This window comes from Nelumbo nucifera, chromosome 3 (genome assembly GCF_055504915.1).
Source record: "Nelumbo nucifera cultivar China Antique chromosome 3, China Antique-T2T, whole genome shotgun sequence".
In the NCBI taxonomy this organism is placed as follows: domain Eukaryota; kingdom Viridiplantae; phylum Streptophyta; class Magnoliopsida; order Proteales; family Nelumbonaceae; genus Nelumbo; species Nelumbo nucifera.
This window is the reverse complement of record NC_142651.1, coordinates 15,326,113-15,348,818: the sequence shown is the minus strand read 5'-3', so window position 1 is coordinate 15,348,818 and position 22,706 is coordinate 15,326,113. Positions and strand designations below refer to the sequence as shown.

The 22,706-nt window shown below is 35.8% G+C and overlaps 1 protein-coding gene and 1 pseudogene across 3 annotated transcripts; both read right to left on the bottom strand.

Moving 5' to 3' along the window:
- Positions 1-5,522: 5,522 nt before the first annotated feature.
- Positions 5,523-6,104, bottom strand: LOC148800974 (enoyl-CoA delta isomerase 2, peroxisomal pseudogene; annotated as a pseudogene).
- Positions 6,105-18,114: 12,010 nt separating this feature from the next.
- LOC104597726 (cyclic dof factor 1-like) lies at positions 18,115-22,363 on the bottom strand. Of its 3 annotated transcripts, none has more exons than XM_010259452.3 (2): positions 21,543-22,363; positions 18,115-19,882 (listed from the first exon to the last, which is right to left on the bottom strand). In XM_010259452.3, the coding sequence occupies exons 1-2, from the start codon at positions 21,759-21,761 to the stop codon at positions 18,563-18,565; spliced, it is 1,539 nt and encodes a 512-aa protein (XP_010257754.1). In that variant the 5' UTR covers positions 21,762-22,363; the 3' UTR covers positions 18,115-18,562. The 3 variants fall into 3 exon arrangements, with proteins under 3 accessions (XP_010257754.1, XP_088756787.1, XP_088756788.1); XM_088900661.1 differs by lacking the exon at positions 21,543-22,363 and adding an exon at positions 21,125-21,527; XM_088900662.1 differs by lacking the exon at positions 21,543-22,363 and adding an exon at positions 20,868-21,108.
- Between the last annotated feature and the right edge of the window lie 343 nt (positions 22,364-22,706).

Genomic DNA, 22,706 nt, shown 5'->3' with positions numbered 1-22,706 from the left:
GTAAACCCTATATATATATATATAGTTGGGATAAGATTTAGATTTAGATGCTGATGACAATGATATAATATAAGATTTTTTGGATATTTTTTTAAGAGTATTCACCAATGCATATGGTGGTTTGGGTTCTCATTAGAAAACAAAAAGAGAAGGCAAACATACAATATATTATGCAATTTGAATTTATATATTTTAACGTATACTACACATGTATGTATATACATACTTGTATATATAATAAAATAACAATTTATAAAAATGATTTTATTTCTATGTGGTGGATATTAATTAATTATAAACAAATATTAATAGTTGAAGAATCAAGTTGGTCGTCCCTCGATAGACAATTAATACAGCTAGTTTATGTTTATTTATTTTAGAGATAATCTTACAATTTCAAGGTAGTAAATGGATCCAACCTAGCTAGCTGTTTCTAACTATGATGCTCATCGATCCATTTCTTTAATGGATGCATGAAATTATTTTAATGGCAATATGAAACTTTGTTCCTTAAAATTTATAATATTCACACATTGGAAGAGAAATGGCAAAAGCGTATTTCTTTAGTTGGTTATTTTGAAGGAAAATATTGGTATAAGTTTCTTTACCTTTTCCTTCAAACCAAATACGGAATAAACCGGATGTAAAGGCAACTTATGCATTTCTGTGATGTTTTTAGTAGCTGAAAAAAGCCACCATATAATTCTATTTATTTTCATGCAAAGGACTGAAAATAAAGACTCTATATCCATAATAAAAGGGTGAAATTAAATACGAGCTCGCATTTCCTACGACACAGTGGTCACATAGGACAATTCAGATATAGACCTCTCAACAAAAATTCGAGACATGCATCACATCAATTGTTTTTTTTTTCAAGGATTGATTAATTTGTTCACATTTCATTGTCGTGGTCGCAGAAAATGTATTTTCCAACTTAAGTTTACCGGCTAAATCCAATATAAGAGAGAATATATATATATATATATATATATATATATATATATATGGCCACCGATCCCGAAAGTTATTTTCTGCTTTACATGCAACATAAGCTGAAAAGATGAACTCTTAGGTTACGATGTCTTTTCACCCAAAAATTAAAGAAAACAAAAATATATATATATGATGATGTGTACTGATTAACAACTAATTTACCAAAAAGTTAAACCACTCTTACTCTTGTGAATTGTGATGTGCCTCCAATATATACTTCTGCTCTATCCACATATATGTTAATAAATAGACTTGCTTGTCCAAATTTGTTTAATTAGACTTGTAGCTGCTTGTGCTTGGTGTATACCCAAACTCTTCTGCTTCTTCGGAACCTGCTATCATGCCTCTCATCTATCTCTTTGCATTTTCTTTTGCTGCGATTGCAAGTTTGAACATGACTTGTGCACGACCAAAAGAGATTCCTCAATTGCATGGTTGAGAATCATTAACATTCATTCACAATCACAAATAATTTTTTTTTTTTGGTATTAACCACAAATCTATATTTACACTATATACATGTGTGTAGATGAATACTAGATTTTTTTTTTTTTACTAAAATTATCTTCTATTTTTTTTACTTGAGAAAGGATATATAAGTCATTTTATTACAACTTTAATGTCATCTTTTATGGCTATTAAAAATGCCCATATTTGTGTATTTATTCCATCTTTAATTGTAAAGGTTGAAAATGTAATTTCAATAATTATTACTTTTCAACTCATTTAAGTCTTATACCGACGGTATTAACTCCCGTCTTCTCTTATTAAATCCTATACTTAAGTTATTTTTCACTAATAAATGCTATTAATTAGATCTATGCCAATATTTTTAACAATGTAAACTCATATATTTTAAAACTGACTCATAAACAAAACAATTCTTTATCCTAGTGGTGACTAAGCAATTCAATCATTTGAATCAAATTGATCATCCCATGAAGTTATAGTTAGGTAATAAAATTTTTAAAATAGAAATAAATATAAAAAAATACAAAATTTTAAAAAAATAGACATATTAATGATATTTTTGTTAATCAAATTAAAAAATAAATGTAATAAATAAGAATTATTTTTATTGATAATGAAAATGAAATACATAGTCTAGAACTAACCAAAAACAACATTATTTTATTGTTTAGCAAATATTAATAATTCAACTTTTCTGGGCCAAATGTTTTAACATTTAATGACATAAATAAATAATAAAAATCAATAAAATAAAAAAAAATACATAAGTTGGAAAAACATTCAAACACATGTATAATATTATATAATTATCATATTAAACAAAAAGTAAGTATAACATTGTGACATATCATAATTATTTTTACACACAGAAATACAAAAAATTATAGAAAAAATTAAACACATCTATAATTCTATATTTACACTACTATTTAAAATGTGAATAAGATTGTTGAACTTTTTTTTACTAAAATTCTTAATTTTGAAATCATTTCATATTTAATTGTGAGCTTTAAATTGTAAATTGAACTACTATTTTTCACCTCATTCACTTCCCTCTATTTTTTGCTACAATTCAATTCCCTCTATTTAAATCTTATATTTCTTTGATAAATGAACAAAAAAAGATAAAAAATTACAAAAAGAAGAATCTAGCTAAGTAGGTAGGCCTGTTGATGATACTTGAAATTCGCAACTTGATCCGATTATTACATATTTGGATGAGGTGCTTATGTAATTAGATTTGGATTTTACAATCTACATTTGATTAATAGTAAAAAAACAAAAAATATAAAAAATATAAAATACATATTTATAGAAAATTTTGGATACATTATTATTATTATTATTATTATCATTATCATCATATAGAATTGCCACGTACAAAGCACGTACGTGCTTACTAGTAATTTAAATGGGGTAACGGGAGAGCACTCAACTACTCATGCTATTCTATGTAGGCTTGGGATTAAATATATTGAACTCAAACACAATTTGAGGGGATCTTCACAAGCAATGCCATGGTATTTGACTTGCTATTACGAAAATTTTCATTTTTAGCTTTCCACAAAGAGATATAGGACATGTTTAGTATAAATTTATTAATTTGTGTACATCTTTTATTATTTATTTAAGTCAGTTAGACACCACACTATTAGCCATCACATAGACAAAAAGGTAAGAAGTGGAAAAAGAAGCTCTAAAATAATGTTTATTGTAATATTATCTTTCACATAAACTATGTATTTAAAATGGCGTTTATTTTTATAAATGCTCCAACCAAACATAAAAAGTTGATAAATCCACCATGGCAACTTGACACTAGGGATGCAAATGGATTGGATTGGATTTGAGTCAGGGTATATTTGAATATGATCTGACATTGTTCATGTCCGATTTGATCTAATCCGAAGATCCGATCAGATCTGATAGGACTCTTCGATTTGAAATCGAATCCCATTAGTAAGTCGGATCTTCGTATCTGATCCGATTTGACATTGTTCATGTTCGACCCGATCCAATCCGAAGATCCAATCAAATCTGATAAGACTCTTCGATTTGAATTTGAATCACATCGGTAAATTGGATCTTCGGATCTGATCCGATCTGATTTGTTTTCTTTAAAAATTAATAAATTGTTAAAATAAAAATAAAATATACTAATTTAAATAAAGTAAAAACAAAAAAAATACAAGTATTTTTAATTATTTTCATCATATATATACATGTTTTTTATACAAAAATAAATAATATAACAAATTTATAAAAATATATTTATAAATAAATAAATAACATATATATGTATTATATATACTTATATTTATAAGTATACAATATATATCGGATTAAATCGGATCTTCTTGGGTCCGATAGTGGGGATCCAAATCCGATCCGATTTCTAATCAAATCCTATTACCCGATTAGATCTGAAGATCCAAACAAGGGTGATCCGAATTTGACAAAATAGGATCGGATCATCCGATCCATTTGCACCCCTACTTGACATTGACATGGAACATTTATAAAAATAAACTCCCATGGTACTAAATACCTACATAAAATAACCCCTTTCAAATAGAGGTGTAAATACGATCGCCCCACCTGTGACTTCGCATGGCTTGACAAGATTTTGAGCTGGCTCGGCTTGATGATTCACGGGCCATGTTGTAGCACGACATGATTGTATGGGCCATGCTGAGCTTGGGGTTTTAGGTCTGTGGGTCAGGCCGAGCTAGCCCATAATAGGTCGAGCTCAGTCCGCTCGAAGAACTAGCCATTGGAGGCCACCCCAATGGCTAGTTTCAACTTTTGGGTTTTTTTACAGAAATACCCCCCAATAGCTATAAACAACTATATATGGGGTATTTATGTATTTTGGCTTTGGGGGAGATAAAATGACAACAATGCCCCCCAACAACTACAAAACAACTAGTTTAGGGGGTATTTAGGTAAAGTGATAAATGACTTTATAACGACCAAAATTCCCCTTCCAAATCTCAATTCCTATAAATAACCTTATCCCCTACCATACTCATCACACCAATTCTCATACTCTCTCAAATTTCAATCTCTCATACTCTCTCTACTCTCCAATTCTCAATTTGATTCAAGTTTCAACAAGAAGGCTTGCTAGGGTATCTCAAGTTAGCAATTTGGGAGACTTGGAGACTTCAACCATTGAAATTATGTTAAGATTCCAAATAAAAAATCCAAGTAAGTGCAATTAAATTACTTTTTATTTTTTTAAAATGGTAAATTCCTCTCCCTCTCGACACCAATTCCCCAATGTTGTCAATGTCGACAATGCAATGTTTAGTTGCAATATGATAGTGTTGGTGCCAATATGGATGCTGTTGATATTACCAACGTTCCCACCCCTAGTACTACTACTAGAGGTAGGGGAAAGAAAAAGGAGAACACTAGGTTGTTTAGCTCAATTTGGACATTATTTAAAATAAATGAGGTTAAGGGGAAGGGACAGAGAGCCATTTGTCAAAAATGTAAGATTGGCTTTAGCTACTGTAGTAGTGGTGGTACTGACCACTTGAGCAAGCATTTGAAATGCCATGTGATGAAAGAAGAAGAAGGGAAAGAAACATCACAAACACAAATAGGAAGTGAGATTTTTGGTACTTTTAAATATTCCCAAAAAAATGAGACAAGAGTTAGCAAAATATATTATGAATGTTGAACATCCATTTTTATTAGCTGAAGATACTAAACTTGAAAAACTTTTACATAGATCTGTAAATCCACAATTTAAAAAGTTTTGTAAAAATACTACTAGAAAAGATGCTTTAAAAATTCTTTATTCATATAAAAATGAAGGGTAAATTACAAAGACCCCCCTTGTACTATGGGGTTAGTGACAAAGTCCCCCCTCTACTTTTTTTTGCAATAGACCCCTCTAATCTTTTAGCCATTATACAAAGACCCCCTTGACCGTTAAGTCAGATGATGAAAAGCGTTAAATTACTAAAATACCCCACTAAACTTTTTTTATTTTCTTTTTCTTGCCCTTTTTCTCTTAAAACCTACTTAACCGAGGAAATAGATATCTAGTCATCGAGAGTGATTTTGTTTGTTTTGATTGCTGGTCTCCTCTCTAGCCCGAGCACTCTACAGAGTCCCGGAAACGACAACTTCCGTATCTTGGCATAAACCCCTCCATCCCACTTCTTAGCGGCCAAGGCCAACTTCTCACCCGTGCGTAGTGCGGCCTTCAGAATCTCCACCGCGCTATCGTGTGCCAGCCTATGATCCCATTATGACCGCCTCCTCAGCCTTCACCTTTGCGGCATGCAGAACCATGCCGTGCTAAGCCATCGCGATTGAATCTTTTCTCTCAATATACAATGCCATGAAGTAGTCAGAAAGGGTAAGCCCGATGTCGAGCTCGCTCATGTAGAGGACCCCCCTATCCTTCCTCATCAAGACATAGTCATGGCTAAGCGCGAGTATGAACCCAACAGCAACAGCGTGCCCCGATATTGCTGCTATAAAGGGCATAGGGAGGGAGAGCAAGTTAAGTCGTCGCCCATGTGCTGAAGCCGGTGGAGGAAGACGTTGGATTTCTTTTTCAACGTCGCCCCTATGCCATTTCCCACTCTCTTTGCCAAACTATTTATGGGTGGAAACATCAGCTGGATTTCTTTTTCAACATTGCCCAAACATCAGCTGCGCGGATTTGGACGGCTCCCCTTTGCCGATGGCGATGGATGAAGTTGAGCGGAGAGAAACATTAGCTGGATTTCTTTTTCAACGTCCAATGTCGCCTCATCGCCACCGTTTCCCACTCTACTGTAACCCCATTGGCCTTGTGGCAATGGCGCCGCTTCTGTTGTGTCGAAGGGTCCATGGACTAGTTCACCTCCCTACTTTGCAACTTCGGAGACGACGCATACAGTGGTGTGGCAGAGGAAAATGAGTTGTTTCTTTCCTTTCCCTTCTCGTGCTTTCTCTCATTCTTGTTGTTCATCTTTAACGATACGAGCTTTTACGGCCTCTTTTGCATCCATTCCCTGCAAAATAACCTCAATTACTTCAACCCCAAATTCTCAAGACTCTCAGTATAGCAAGCAAACAAACAAATGGAGATCTAGATAGAGATAGATAGATGTGTTTGGTACCGTTTATGTTTATTGAATAAACGTTTGTACTTTATTTGCTGGTAAAACCGAGAAATGCAATAATTGCAACTATTTATGACAACTAGGCGCCACTTTAGCGTAACAGTGAATAAATGTCTGGCCATTTGTGGAAGCTTCGAAAAATAACATCTACAAATGGATGACATGCACATAAACCAAAGTTCACTTTTTACATTTTTGATGCATGCAAAAGAGCAAGAGAGAGAAAATGCTAAGATGGCACCTATGTGGCACCATCAAGAAACGTTTATTGAATAAACGTAAACGGTACCAAACATCACCAGAGTACTTCAGGATTTTCTGCGTGAATGGAAGGATCGGCAGTCTGAGTCATTAAGCTTGTGGCACAGGTCTTGCCACTACTGGCCGGTGATGGTCGGGTTTGGGACGGTGTGAGAGTGCTTGAGGTTAGTTTTGAGGTTCAATCAAGAAGACAATGAACAGTATAAAAAGGGTAGTTTGGGCAATTAAAAAATTTTAAGTGTTCAAATGAGAATCTTTTTCAAAGTTAATGAATAGAATGTAACAGAGGGGGGTCTTTGTCTAATGGACAAAGTTCAGGGGGGTCTTTGTCACAAAAAAAAAGTATAGGGGGGACTTTGTCACTGACCCTATAGTATAAGGGGGTCTTTGTAATTTATCCAAAAATTAATTTCTATGTTATCAAATCTTAATTCTAAAATTGCAATTACTTATGATATTTGGACATCTAGATTTAATATAAGATATATTTTTGCTATCGGTCATTTTATTGATGAAAAATGACTTTTACAAAAAGAATTTTAAGTTTTACTAGGCTTGAATAGCCACATACTAGCCCAATTATTGCTACAAGTATTTTAAGTACTTTACATATTTATGGAATTGAAAATAAACTTTTTTCTATTAGTTTTGATAATGCTAGTAATAATGATTCAACAATAAATATTTTAAAATTTCAATTAAAACCATGTTTAGATGGTAAATTATTTCATATTAGATGTGCATGTCACATCTTAAATTTATGTATTCAAGATGCTTTAAATATGATTTCTCATCATATTTCTAAAATTATAAATTGTATAATACATATTAAAAGTTTTGGATCAAGAAAATAAGAATTTAAATATTTATGTCAAAATTATGGTTTAAAATATAAACATTTTGTATTAGATGTTTAACATAGATGAAATTCTACCTATTCTATGTTAGAAAGTTGTGTTGCTTACAAACAAATTCTTATTGACTTTTATGGTGCAATTAATGAATTTTTGGGTGTTTATTACTCAACTAGTTGTCTTTTAGTTAATCAATTATTTATGCTTAGTGAACGTTTTGCAAAATATAGGAAAATCTATAATTTCAAAGCATTATTGAAATAATGAAAAATAAATTTAAAAAATATTGGGAGGAATTTTCTCCCCTTTAATGCTTAGCTACAATATTAGATCCTAGGATTAGGAAAGAGGGTTTAGAAATTTTACTTGAATCATATTGTGAAAATATGAATATTGAAATTGGAAATAAAAAGAAGAAATTAATAGTTTATTATTTAAAATGTATAGTTTATATGAATCTCAAGTGGTAGGGCATAGGAAATCTTGTATAGGTGCAAGTTCCACTTCTGAAACAACTAATTTCAGTAGTGGAAAAGACAAAATTTAGTTTCTAATAAATAAAAGGCAAAAATCTACTTAAGTTGATTCCTGTGACTTAGAGGAATGGGATAGTTTTGATATTTTAGCTTAGTGGAGAGGAAATGAAAAAAAAAAACTATCCAGTCCTTGTCACCATGGCATGTGAGTAGCTAATTTCTACTAACCCCTCAGGTGTATACAGTTCCATTAGGGTCTTGTTTTAGTGTAGGTATTAGGGTGGTAGATGACAAGAAAAGCTACATGAATGATTAAAGTCTGGAGATGTGCATCTGACTTAAAGATTAGTTGGATGCTGAGGGTAGATTACAAGACAAAGGAGGGCATGACATTACACCTAATATTTCACCTGAAGCAAATGATGAAAATCAAGGAGATGATTAGATGAAGATGCAGGCGGAGGTGGAACTTGAAGAAAAATGATGAAGTCAATATTTTTTTGTATAATCGATATTTCAATTATTGTACTTTTTTTCAATTTTTAAAATTATTGTAGTTTTTCAATTTTATTTAAATTAGTTGTTATTTTTTTAACAATGTAATTTTCTATTTTCAATTTATAATTATATTATATTTTTTATATTTTATTCAATTTTCTATATTTCATTCATCCATCGACCATTGTATTGTTCAAATTCAAGAAATAAAATTCCTATTTTTTCAATTTATTGTCCATTTTGTATTTTGTCAAGTATTTAAGTATTTTTTCCATTTCTTTGTTAGATTTTTTTTATTTTTCCAATTTGTTCCCAAAGCTCAAAGGAATTAAGGAAAGTGTAATATTTTAGTTTTAGTATTTACTTAGAAAAAATATAAAAAATCAAAATGTAAAAAAAAAAAACAGTTTGGCCCGGTTTGGCCTAGGCCCAAGGCCCAACCTGTAGCCCAGCCTAACACGGGCCAAGACCACGGTACGACATGGGCCAGTACGAGCTCGGGCCTAGCCCCCAAAATATCCCAGTATAGGGAAGTACGGCCTGGCTCAGCCTGCGGGCCGCACGAGGATCGTATCGTGCCAACCCAGCATGACCCGATTTACACCTCTACTTCCAAACATTTCAAGCTTCCTAGTATTCTCTGTTGTAAGGAAGTTAACCAGCTATGAATATAGAGTCTGAGGCCACCTTTGATTTGCAACTATGAGTCTCATTCTTTCAATTCTTAGTTTCTTACTCTCATTCTAAACAAGAATAGATATGAATAAATAACATTAGAATGTTTAGTAACAAAATTCAAATAAACATGATTTAGGAATACTAGCTATATGTTCCTTTCACGAGTTAACTTGTACAAGTAGTATTAGTATATATGTTAGCCAATGGATTTTGAATACCATGAATTATAATTTTGTCATATTGACCTAAGCTTAGCAGTATTGGATATAAACGACGCCTACCACCAAAACTATAAAATATTTTGTCCGCTCCCTTAATTCAAATCTTTTCTTTTAGTAGCTTCTTAAATTAATCCACGCACACATACATACATACAGATAGATAGATATAATACTGGGTTTTTCTTGTACCATGGAATTGTAGACAGTCTAAGGAAATAAATTATAAACAAAAATAATCACCAAGTAAAATTAAAGGAAAAAAAAATATAATGTGAGGGATCCAATTATTGAAACTGAAAAGAATAAGAAATGTAGAAATGTGTCTCAAATTCATTGGACATCTCCCCGGCCTTTTTGATTGGATCAATCCCTTCTTCACCTTTTTTTGAACATCTTGAAAATAAATGAGCCCATAAAATACTGATCTGGTTACTTGATCTCTTTCTTCTCTTAATATGTATTTAAAGCATGGTTTTCAAAATCAGACCAGATCAGATGATCGGACCAAAAAAACTCGAAACTAGTCACTTGACCGGTTTTGGATTTTGTTTTTCCCCAAAATCGTTTTTTCCTCCAAAACCGTTGATTTTGATCAGTAAATCGCTGAACCGGCTGACTAATGGGCCAACCGTTTGGGTCGAATGATCAGACCATTCGAACCGATAACCAGACCCCTGACCGGTTCAATTTTAAAAACCATGATTTAAAGTATTGCAGTAGCCAGAGCAAAGTTGAGCACATGTGGGATATTTGCTACACAAACGTGTGAAACTAAGAAATCCTTCTTCACACCTGAATTGGAAGGCTTAGTTGGTTTGTAGTACAAATTTTGTTTGCAATAGTGCAAATGCTTACGGGAATACAAATAGGAAGAGTATAGATTCTAATTTACTTTTTCTTGAGATTTAACTTTGCCTTATTTGTTAATAAGAAATAAAATAATGTGGTTCTCACCTTATACGAGAGAATATATTGAAGTAAAATGATGTGATCCCCACTTTATTGAGATTTACATAAGTTTTTAAGATTCATAATTTGTATCTAATTCAGTTTGCACTGCCAAGGGTCAAATGCACCCCATAAAAAAATGAGATTGCATCCAATAATAAATATATAAAGATGCATTAATTAATTACAAAATGCCAAAGCACTAAAGTGAACATATAATACATATTACTATTCAAAACTAATTAATAGAGTTTGATTGTTTGACACTTTGACATAAGCTATATATTACTATTATCTTAATTGTTTCCCAATCAAGTATGAGCAATATGAGATGAGGGAAGTGTGGTTTACAGCAAGCACGGAAATGCTTATTATAATAGTGGGTTTGCTTAGCTTGTGTAAGACAAGGACTTTGGAAGCTCAAGTTGATGACCTTTTGCTAACATATATATATATGTTTAATAGTTATTCTATTGTGTAATACAAGTTAGGTTTCCTTCCACTCCACTTACAAAGTAAAAGATGAGAAATTTTAAATGTTTTACTTCCCAACAACTTTTTCCTTGTTCGTGGCTTGCACTTTTGTTTAGGAAATTGGTTTTGAACATCAAGATTCTTTTGGAGCACTTCGTGACTGAGTTTGTGTACATTTTAATATTACAACAAACAAGGGGCTATAGAATAAGTAAATGCAATGCATCCAACTTCATTCCTCCTCCCCCTCCTCCTCAATGGAGTGCATCAGTGATCTGATCAGTCATCATCCCACTAACAATTCTGTCTCTGTCGACCTGAAAGTGTCACAGGTTCAGGACCCAGGATACAGTACTACAGCTCTAAGTAAACCTGATTATTACTGAGTTGCATCAGCCCCCCACAACATCCCACAGCCATGTATTCGGAACATCTACCAATGATATTTCATCATTTCTTGTATTATCATCAGGTGTTCCCAATACAAGGCTGTGATGTGCTCTAGGACATTGTGGGGTGCCCCATCGTTGAGGGTTGATGTGCACTCATTATTACTTGGCTCTTAATTCAGTTCTATAGCAATTTGTGAGTTTGTGTGAGTTGAGTTGAAAGTTCAAAATATCAATGTTCATTTTGCTCCATAATATGGTGTAAGGGATGTATCAGTATTTTAAACCTTATGCCCCCTATTATTTTATATTTATTTTTGAAGGGTAAATTGCAGATTAGTACTATGTAATTTGGGCCTAATCTTATTTTGGTATCTGAATTTTAAAATGTGTCAATCCAATATCTTAACTTTCAAAACATCATAGTTTAGTTCAAAATCGTTAACTGCCATTTCAGTATCCAATTTTTTATCAGTCTCTTCACCCTATCTCTTCATACCCTCTTTTTAGACCCCAAAAGTTGGAATTACAACCAGATCAAATTGAGACTTTACAAAGCCAAAAATTTCTCTTTTGACACAATTCATAAGACAAATGAAAACCTCAATATCAATATCGACGTTCAATTAAATATGACCTACAAACTTAGGAAATTATAAATTAGTCATACATCCACCATTCATCATGCCAACTTCCTTTCTAATGGCCATAATCCAATGCATCCATCACCTCAAGATCATTAAGATACAATCAATTAGCAAATCCCTTGCAAGTCCTCAACGATCAACCTTTAAAGTGCCAAAATTCCATTATGACGACTCTGATTTAGAAAACCTAGATTAACCATTTCTCTTTTAGATAAGAACCATCCACTTGACTCCTCACCTTAATCCATTCCTATTCGCCAAATTTCATTCTAAGAACTCTCCAGTTTGACCCACCATTAAGCTTAAATTCTATTTCAACAAATCTTATCGATTAGAGCTTATCATCTACCATCCCAACTTCATTTGACTGATCAAACCTCACCACTGTGTTTAGAGACCCAAAAAACCATGGCACGCCAATTTCATAACCAAAGTCCTCCATTTGATCGTTAAAAAAGTGAGATTTCATTTTGGATCATCTTGTTAACTAATAAACCATTGACCCAAACCAAATCTGTCAATCTACACCTCTAATCAAAGATCCATTACCTCCATCAGATTTAGGACTTCAAAATTTCCTACCCACCAAATTTCATCCAAAAATTCCCTTGTTTGACCATTCATCAAATAAAGATTCTATTTCAATAAATCTCATTGATCCAAACTTATCAGCCATAGATCTCAATCATCCTGACCCTATTTGACCAAGAAGACATCACCATTGTATTCAGAGACCCAAAAAACCCTAGTACGTCAAATTTTACATCATAATTCATCTATTTAACCATTAAACTAGAAAGACACATTTCAATGTGTCAGATTGAATCGCCAATTAAGCAGTCCCAACCTAGGACCTCAAGAGGGTAGGGACTGATGCCAATCCCTTACCTGACCCTTTAAAACTTGGACCAATGAGATTGGGCCTAATAGACCCAAAAACCCAAAGTACCCCCACTTAAAGCTAAGAAAAGACAAAACCACATTTAGAAGTTCATCAAATTTACATTTTCTATCACTGACAGCCCCAAATACGAGACTGTCATGACAAGCACGCCCCAACCTCTTAGTGGACACATGAAACCTGTGAAAGCCACACCCATATCGAAGAAAACATTTCACCTATGAAAGTCTCCTCCCATTGAACAAATTTCAGATCCCTTCCTCTCCATTTCTCTATAAATACTGATCCAACTCGAGCTTGAGAAGAGACCCCTAGAGAGAGGGGTAGGGGAGAGAGAGAGAGAGCCAGAAAGGAGGACGGGAAAAAGAGAAGAGAGCTTTTTCACAAGCCATATACTGCCTTCTGTTCACTAGAAATTCAGAGGTACTCTGAATCTCAGATTCCAAATTTGCCTCTTCTATTTTGAAGCGGAAGTTATTATAACCAGAAGCGCTCCCTAGGTCAAGAGCTCGTTTAAACGTCATTCTATCTCATCCCTACCTATAGGAAAATTTTTGACAAGGTACATACGAAATGTAAGTCTTTCATTTTAACTTTTAAACCTAATTTCGTAATTTCTATTTTTTTTTTTAGTTTTTTTGGATTGCTTAAAGTTCTAAAATATTGGAGAACCATCGTTTGCAATTTTTTTAATTGAGAATAGAGGCAGAGAGGCGAGGGTCTTAAGGAAATCAATACCTTAGACTTGATATCATCACCTCAAAATCAATCTTAGGAGAAGTTGAAAGCATGTTCCTCTATATTTAAGAAATTCCTACAACCATTTCTGTTTTTCTACATAAAAAATTGAGTCTGAACAACTCTCGTATTGGGCTGCTATAGCATGGAGAGATGAGTATCTAACGCCTTCCCTCTCTCAATCCTTGGGGGTGGAAATCTCTCAATTGTGTGCCTTTTCCCATAAAGAATAGAGTCACTATCAAAACGAGTGAATCAATTTTCGAATCTAAAAATGAAGACCCATTTTCTCTAAAAATGGGTGGCAACTCCATTTCATTGAACCAGCCATGAGCTTCCCAGATTTTACACGCCATTAGTGGCATGTGAAAATATGCAAATGCCCTTTAGGTGTCATCTAATTTTCTTTATCACCAATCGCCTAAATCCAAATGTATTTCGGGTTGTTCATTATTGTTTTGGTCCAATCTTTATTTTTAAAAAATAAAAAGATTATAAACAATGTCTTATTTTAAAAAATAATTTTGATATTTTCAAAAGTTATAAATTACACATGCCATACAGATAACTAACATAGTACCAACGACCGAAACTAAATTCGTAGATTTTGGGAGTTCAGAACTTTAGATACTAAATTTTGAATTAAATTGATACGTTTTAAAATTTAAAATACCATAGTGGATTAGACCCAAAAGGCCAAAATACAATACTAATCTGCACGTTACCCTTAATTAAATGGAGGGAGAGAATAGAGATGTGAGTGGAACGTGGAACATTGACCTTTGAGAATGAGAGTTGCTGAATGATTTAACCCTACTTTCAGAAAGAAACTGTACTCTTTTTTTTTTTTTTCGGACAAGTACGGATAGATAGGATCCAGAATTCTGAATTCCAGCTCTCCCCCTATAAATCACATTCTATCCGTGAATTTGGCATCAATTCACGGTCAGGATGCATTCCCCCCGTACTTTGGGGTTATAAAGTTCTCATCTGGGCTGATTGGTCATTCTCGCTTTTTTTTTTTGACTCGAAGAAAATGTACTTTACTTGCACTTGGTTGCTCTCTAAGTCTAACCTATCTACCTACTTATTACTTTTAACTTTAAGGACTAAAAAAAATCATTGGGGAGTTGGGATTGAAGTTGTAAATTTGGAAAATAGCTGCCTAATCCGGCAATTTAGGAATGAAAAGAATTTCTGAGCAAATGTGTTAAGGTGTGGTGTTAGAGCAACTTAAAATAAATGAATATTGTTCCACCGAGACAAAAGTAGAGGTAGTTGAATATAGTGGAGGAAAGGTGGGGAGGTCCTTGAGTCAAAAGCATTATTCCAAGGGAGAAATCTTTATCTTGCTCACCCATTGTGCCAACAAGATTCGGACTTGGGCAATCATCTGTTTCTATGGTTTTAATGGACCGGCCTTTCGCTTTCTTAGTGTCCCTTCAATAATCGATATGTCCTTAGTTACTCCCTTACATGAGCATCTATCTTGATAATTTAGAGGGTCCATAGAACTGGGCTCTATCCCTTTGGCTTAGTTGAACACTACCCATGTTAGGGGGTTTAGGCTCCAATGTTCTGGGTACATAGGGTTGTGCAAATGTCCAGCTAGCTCGGCCTAACCACTCAAACTTTTGACTTTTAACACGCTCTCCATGTGTTTGTATTTTTGTTTGTTTTACCGAGTAGGACTTGGGTCCTGGGACTTACTTGGGACTCGGCTATCCCTGTTAACTAACAACACACAAACAAGCTGGCTAGTGAATAGTGATGAATTCTTGAATTGAAAACATTCCAGTGATCTGTTTTTCTGTTTTCCCATTTCATCATCCGCATCTAATTAGTGGGGGATCCCATGCAGGAGAATAAAGTGCTGCACCATGGGCGCAGAAGATGTGAATTATATTCCTTCTCCATTTAAGCGTTTGTGAATCATATCTGTGACAATGAAAGGCAACCCCAGCGCCCATATATGCCGTATGGAAATGACGTGGCCTGGTCACGGTGTACCATGATGGAATTATAGACAAACGAAAGTCCAGTTGGCACATTCATTAATGAGCATAAACACTGAGCAGCTACCACGCCTGTGTGCGGCAGCGGTGTGCCTCCCCAGTTCACCCGATTGGTGAACTAAAGATGTGTCATGCACATACTGATTGTAATGCTTACTCAGTCAGCATGCTCACCGAGGCTGCCTAGTGTAGTGTAGTGCAGCTTGGTGAGGTGCTGGGCAGTTGCCACTTGGTAAGTAAGTTGGTAGGGTCATCTGTTTTGGTGATGACATTGCTGAGATAACACAGATGATGGAGCAGAATATTAAAGGGATCAGGAGGATATGTCTTGTCTTAAGACTAATTGAGCCTCTCGCCTCGCCTCGCCTCGCCACGCCAATTGCTTGGACCATATCCAGCTAGCTAGCGCGCGTACATTGTGTCCACAGGCACAGATGCACTGTGCGAGACAATGGCCCAACAGTTCGACTACAACAGGAACCTGAATTTTGAAAAAGCTTGAAATGATTGTTCTTAGGACAAACATCTGCATTATCATAGAAGGCTGTCTCCAACGTGCATCCTTTTAGAAAGTCAATCTCTGGACAAGAGCCACATGATTTGGGCGAACAAGATTTTATGGGTGTGCGTCTCATTGAAGGTTGCAATCCAAATTTCTTTTTCTTGTTTTCATTTCATTTGTTTTTGGTATCATCAATCGGTTCCATCGCATGGCTTCAAATGCTGCTTTGCTCCTAATCTGAACCTCAACCCGTACGTATATAACTGCAGCTTATTAGTAGGTGCATACAAGGAAATGCAGTGCAGTTGCCTCCATACAAAAAGGAAAAGAACAAAAAGAAAGATAAAAGAAAGGAAGGAGAGAAAAGAGGCAAAGCAACAGAGGATACCAAAAAGGCTCCACCTCCACGCCACGGCATCACATGGGTTTGGTCCCAATAACAACTCATCTTCTACCTAAACAAAGGTGGTCTTCTTCTCTTGTCGATACGATAATACCACAAAATATCTAAGTGACGTGCTAGCTTCCTTCCAAACCCGAACGAAGAAATGAATCAATTGTAGCCTTGTGCCTCTGATTTTGATGTGTCCATCAAGTTTCAGTAATTATGAGAGCCATTACCCAACTTTCAACCCTCTACAGTGTTCTCCAAAACAAACATAATTTCTTCACCTATCAACATAAAAAAAAAAAAAAACCCAACTTGGTGTCTGTGTCTCCACTTTGACAAATGAATCTGTTCATTTGGTTTCAGAACTTTGCACCACGTTTCTGCTTTTTAAGGTTTCACAGCCTTGATCTTGATGGTTTCCTTCACCAAAAAAAAATTCTCAATTTTGTTCCAAATTCATCATCATTTCATACTTGGTCGTTATTTTTTGTGGGAAATCAATATATATCCACCATTCCACCTAGCTATATAGCTTTCTTGGATATCTTTCAAGCTTTCAAGCTACCCGGTCATCATTTTATGATTTATTTAATTCATTCATCTTGGGTATCTTTCATTCCATCTCAAAAAGAGAAAAATAAAAAGAAATACAGAAATAAAAAAAAAAGGAGAAGAGGACAACGACCTTTTCCGTCAGCTTTCCACCTTTTGGTACTAATTGTCTGGTTTCCATGGCGTCGAAAAGAAAAGATGCTTGGCCTTTTCTCACACAAGTGCAAGTTTATCAGGATAAGTAAAGGACCTATCACAACTTTTGTTTTTTCCGCCCTTCTAGATGATGCCCCACCACTCTTTTTTATCTCCAACTTGATCCCCTCCCTAGGCTGCGAGTAGTATCCATTTGCCCGACTTTGAATCCGATTATTGGTTTATAATTAATCTGAATCCCACTGATAATATTCAATGTCGAATCTGAGATTGAGAATATTAGCATGTTGAAATCGGATCCATTTGCCAAGTTGCAACACCACCGAGCTAAGGAATGATTTCTTCCGCTTTTGCCTCGTCCAAACAACCGGACAAGACCAAAAACCAAACATCTTTTTACCTTTCCTGTTGCTTACGTTCAGTTCTAACTTGGAACTCTGAAACTATTCTTGGGGTAACCAAAATAAGTTGCATATCGGTCGGTCTTTGAGTTTGAGGTATTTCTCGATAGTACATCAGTTCCATGTGATCGGAATGGAAAATTCATCAGTAAGTTGAGAATGAGTAACAACTTAGCATGGAATGATGAAATGAATCCATTTTTGAAAATTTTAGGAACCAGAGAAATCTGTGGCAATAACTGATGGGGTTACAGAGCACAGAGATCTTAATATGGTATCGTTTTGGATAGGAGGAAGGAATACAGAAGGTGCCCAATTTTGGGCTGGGCTCTGCAACTCAAGTCTCAACTCTCAAAGAGTAAAGCGTTAGAATCCCATAAAGGAGGTCTTGTCTGTCAAGGTAAGAGACATTAAAATAAGAAAAACTTCTACTCGCTTGGATTCACAAATTTATTTTTTAGTACATATAAGAATCTCCCACTCCTTTATCCACCTCTATCTGACCACTTTAAATTTAGATATATACATGTACAAACTGGCAAACCATCTAGGAAAAAACAAGACTTGTTCATAGTGTCATACTGTGAAAAACCAAAAAGAGAGAGAATGAAATTAGTTGGCTACTTGGGTATGAGAGCTCTAGGAAAGAACTTTCTCTTCGGAGGAGACCAGAACTGGGTCCTTCTCAGGCCTTCCTCTCTCAAACTTGTTGCCTTGCCGATCTATAAGCAGTAAATGCCTGAATAGTGGACCAACGTGGCCCAAACCACAGGTGTTGGCTGCAAATTCAACTCAACCAGTTGCAACCTCCATTACCATTACCACCGTCTCAATGAAACACTTGCTCAACAGAACAATTTCCCATTATGAGGTCTCATGGAAGTTCAATGATCGAGACAGTGCTGCAGGATTAGCTTGCAATACCAGAGAGGCTCCAGCCGTGTGATTCTTTTCTTCGCTCTTTGGTTGGAAGACCTTAAAGAGCCCCCCTGCACTGATTGAATCAGCCTTGTTATTTTTAATCCCCAGTGTTGACCATATGGAGCTCCTTGCAGCTTCACCAGGATCATCGATCCTCAGAGTTTTTGGAATCCAAAGGCACTTCTCTGAATTGCTCTCTTTTGATGGATCAGCTTTCTCTTTGTTATTTGATTTAAGAATGCTTCCATCTCTTGAATGCTTGCCCAATGGAGAATTAGGACCAGATCCCGATCCCCCATTACTTGAAGAAGATGATGGTGGGGATATCCAGGGGATGTTCCAATTGGCTGGAAGAGTACAACCCCAATAAGTTGCCGTGGGATAGAAAGATACGGGAAAGCTTGAAGGGCAGAAGGCAGGAGGTGGGGGTACTGCAGAGCTCCACTGAGCCGAATTCCATGGATAAGGCCAAGGAGTTCCTGGAAAGCACGGTATCTGAGGAGGGAACCCATTACAATTCCGCATCATTGGATCTTGCAAACTTACCCTGTTCCCATCCTCTGTACAATTCGATGAAGTTATAGACGATCCACATCCACTAGAACGGTCATCCCCATTTTCTACCCCACAGGACACTGGAATTCGCTGCTCTTCTGCTCTATTAAACCCATTCCTGGTGCAGTTCCGAATTGTCTTCTCTGTAAGGTTCAACATGGAAGCCATAGATTCACATAGAGGAGAATCAGAGCTGAATGTGAGTAAGGTGCCATTGGGTTTCAGTGCTGAGTGGTGAACTCCATCTGGGGCATCAGTTCGAGTGGTCTGGAGGGCTTCGGAGACTGTAATATGCCGATAATGTGAGGCAGAGTTCTTGTTCTTGCGACGGCCAGCACCCACAGGCACATTCCTCATGGTCCCACCGGCTGTCCAGTATCTCTGGCAATTCTTGCAGAAATGCCGGGGTTGATTGACGTTGTAGTTATTGAAGTAACAGAACTTTGTGTCCATGCTGTTACAGCGAGGACATGGCAGTATCTTGTCAGGCTTCTTCAGGGTCTTCTCTTGTGGGATACTCGTAGTTGTCTCGTTCTGTTCTTCCTCAGTCTTGCAACCTTTTGTTGTTGCAGCTTCCTTCTCAACTGAGGCGGTTTGGGGTTCATCAATCATCTCTAAGGAAGTAGCTGGATCTGACAGCTTTTTCAGACTTGTAGGTGGTCCGCCATCTTCCCCCGTAGGCTTGGTCGGTTTTCCTCCTGATGGATCCTGAAATTTAGGACCATATCTTCCATGAGCAAAGAATCAACCATTGTGAACAAAGGAAACGAAGCGAGCAAATACCGAATTTCATGCATAGCTTATTAAATTAATATCCTCTTTTTTCCTCTACACATAACTGTTTAATATTTCACATCCAAGAACAAATTATGTATGCGTTGTCTTTCTGTTATTAGAACAATGTTTAGGAATCAAGGTTAAAGGCTCTACCAGAATTTAATAAAAAACATATTGGAAATTTCAAAAGATAATCACGTCTAGTGCATTTAATTTGCACCATGGAATCAGCTTTTTCTTTCGCAATTAGAGAATTATAGGATTAGGTACAGTAACAACACATTTTAATTGAAAGAACATTGCTTGGTTTATCTTTGAACTGGTGCAAAGAAATTGAAAATTCAAATAATACATCATTTCGAAGAAAAAAAAAACAGAAATAGAGAAAATTAATTCTTAGAAGAATGGGGTAAGTTGAAGAGAAGGTGAATAATAAACATGATATTATAGTACTAATAAACAGTTTCTATATATTTTGTGATCGAACTTTCTTTGATGCGGAGACTTCAACAAAAATATTAGCGGAAAAAAGATAGGAAAATTTTGATCCGGAGATGCTTTTTTTTTTTTTTTTGCGGAAAACTAATTGAAGTTGTCAAAGCCGAAGATTCTCAAATTATATTAAATTACATATAAAGAAGAAACTACTGCAGAATAAATGATGAAGCACACTCCACTGTCTCCACAGTAATTGTTTGTCACAAAGTGCGGATTTTGTAAAGAAAATAAACCTTGAGCTGTCCAGAGATCTCTGCAGACTGCAGAAACCCATTCGATAAAGGAACAATTTTCCGAAGCAAAACAGTGAAGGAATTGACACCCAGTAAAAATAAAGGACCCTGCTGGGGCAATCGGGGGAGTAAAGACTAAGCAGAGAAGATTAAACATCAAGAAGAATGGAAGTGTAAGAGAGGACCTGAACTAAACCGGAAAATAAAAGAAAAAGGTTTAGACTTTTAACACACACTCCGAACTCAGAAGATCGCAATCCTTCCACAGGTACATCGTGCATGATAATTAACCAGGAAGCCCCAAATGAAAACTGAATACAAGATAATTAGTATTTGGTTTTGATGAAAAACCAAATACTAATTCCCTGTCAAAACTACGTTAATTTTGAAGTCTAAGGAAGTGACCAAATTATTAAAAGTCATTTGTCTGAGAAAGTTAGACCTGGATTTCTTTTTTTCTTTCTTTTTCTTTTTTCAGAGAAAGCTGGAAAGAAAATTGTTTGTGGCATGAAGTAAAAGAAACCCGAAAACAAGTATTCCAAAAGCAAACCATGAAAAAGAAACGCAATGTTCAAAATCAAACCGCGGACAAAAAACACCTCATTTACAAATTTATCTAAAAATAGCATTTCCAAGTGAAAAACCAAATCGCACCAAAATAAGAAACTCGGAGAGAGGGGAGGAAACAACCAAAGTAGTTTAAAGCACGGAAAAGCAGAAAAAGAAAGAGAAAAAGGCCTCGAGAAAGATCGACCCATTGTTTTACTTTTCTGAAAAATGGGTCGTTCCTTCCTAGATTTCAGCATCTCATTTGCATATGACAGATGGTGGAAAACTCTCCACTAGAAGACAGCACGTACCTTCTCCTTCTGTTGTCGCTGTTGTTCTGCTGCTGCTCTCTTTGATTTCTCGTCCTGCAAAGCCGCAGAAGAAGAACGATCCTCATCGAGTTTGTCTTTAGCATAAGCAATAGCAGTAGGAGCGCCAGAGATGGCAGAGACTGCCGAAGTCTCGTCGTTTGACGTGAGAGGAATCGTCTTCCCGAAGAGCTTAATCGCCGGGTCTTTTGCTTCCGACATTTTCGTCCACTATAGATCTGACGAACCCGAGGAAAATGAATGAAATCCGGATACGCTGGTTCTATTGCTTACTAACCTGAGTGTTGCCCGTCATGAGTGTATGGGCGTGGCTGCAGCTAGGCTGTGTTGTTCGCGGGAGGGTGGGCGTGTCGTCGTTTTGATGATGTTGTCGTCTTCGGCGTCGTCGTCGTCGTCGTCGTCGTTGTTTGGGATTGTTGTGATTTGCTCCTCCGTTTAACGAGGTCTCGATGCCACGTAAGCAAGGGAGCAATTCTCAGCCACAAGTACTTGTGGCCTTGCGATCTTCCTATTTGATTCCCATTTCTCTCTCTCTCTATATATATAAAGAAAGTGGGTGCTAACCCCTTCTACGCTTCGTCAGCGCCCTCCCTCGCTTGCCGCTTTCAATTCCTCGCCTCTCCCCCTCATATACTCGCCACGTTCTTATGGTTCTGGTTATGGGTAGTGATCCGGGCACTGGGCACATCCCCATTTTTATATAAACACCAAAGAAAATCCTACTTCATTTTTTAATTAATGAAAATGTCCTTGTCTCTCCATCCTTATAAAAAAAAATGGGATGTATTCAAATAAAAAGAAAAAAAAATGTTATCTTTATAACTTTTTGGCATTTTCTTAAGATTCAATAAAAAAAAATTAGTGATGATCATGGATTAGGTCTGGTCGGACCAAGCCTGGTCAGATTTACACCTAATATAATTGCCATTGCCTAGACCTGACCCAATCCAGGTTCCAAGCTTGGAACATAAGCCCCAAGCTATAAACTTTTACGTTTAGAATATTATATATATATATATAATTTTAAATGGCATGTTAAGTGTCATATTATAATATTTACATATGAAATATATAATATAACATAAAATAGCATATACACATACTAAAATTTGTAGGCCTGGTATTGGTCTGGTCTCGAATTGAAGG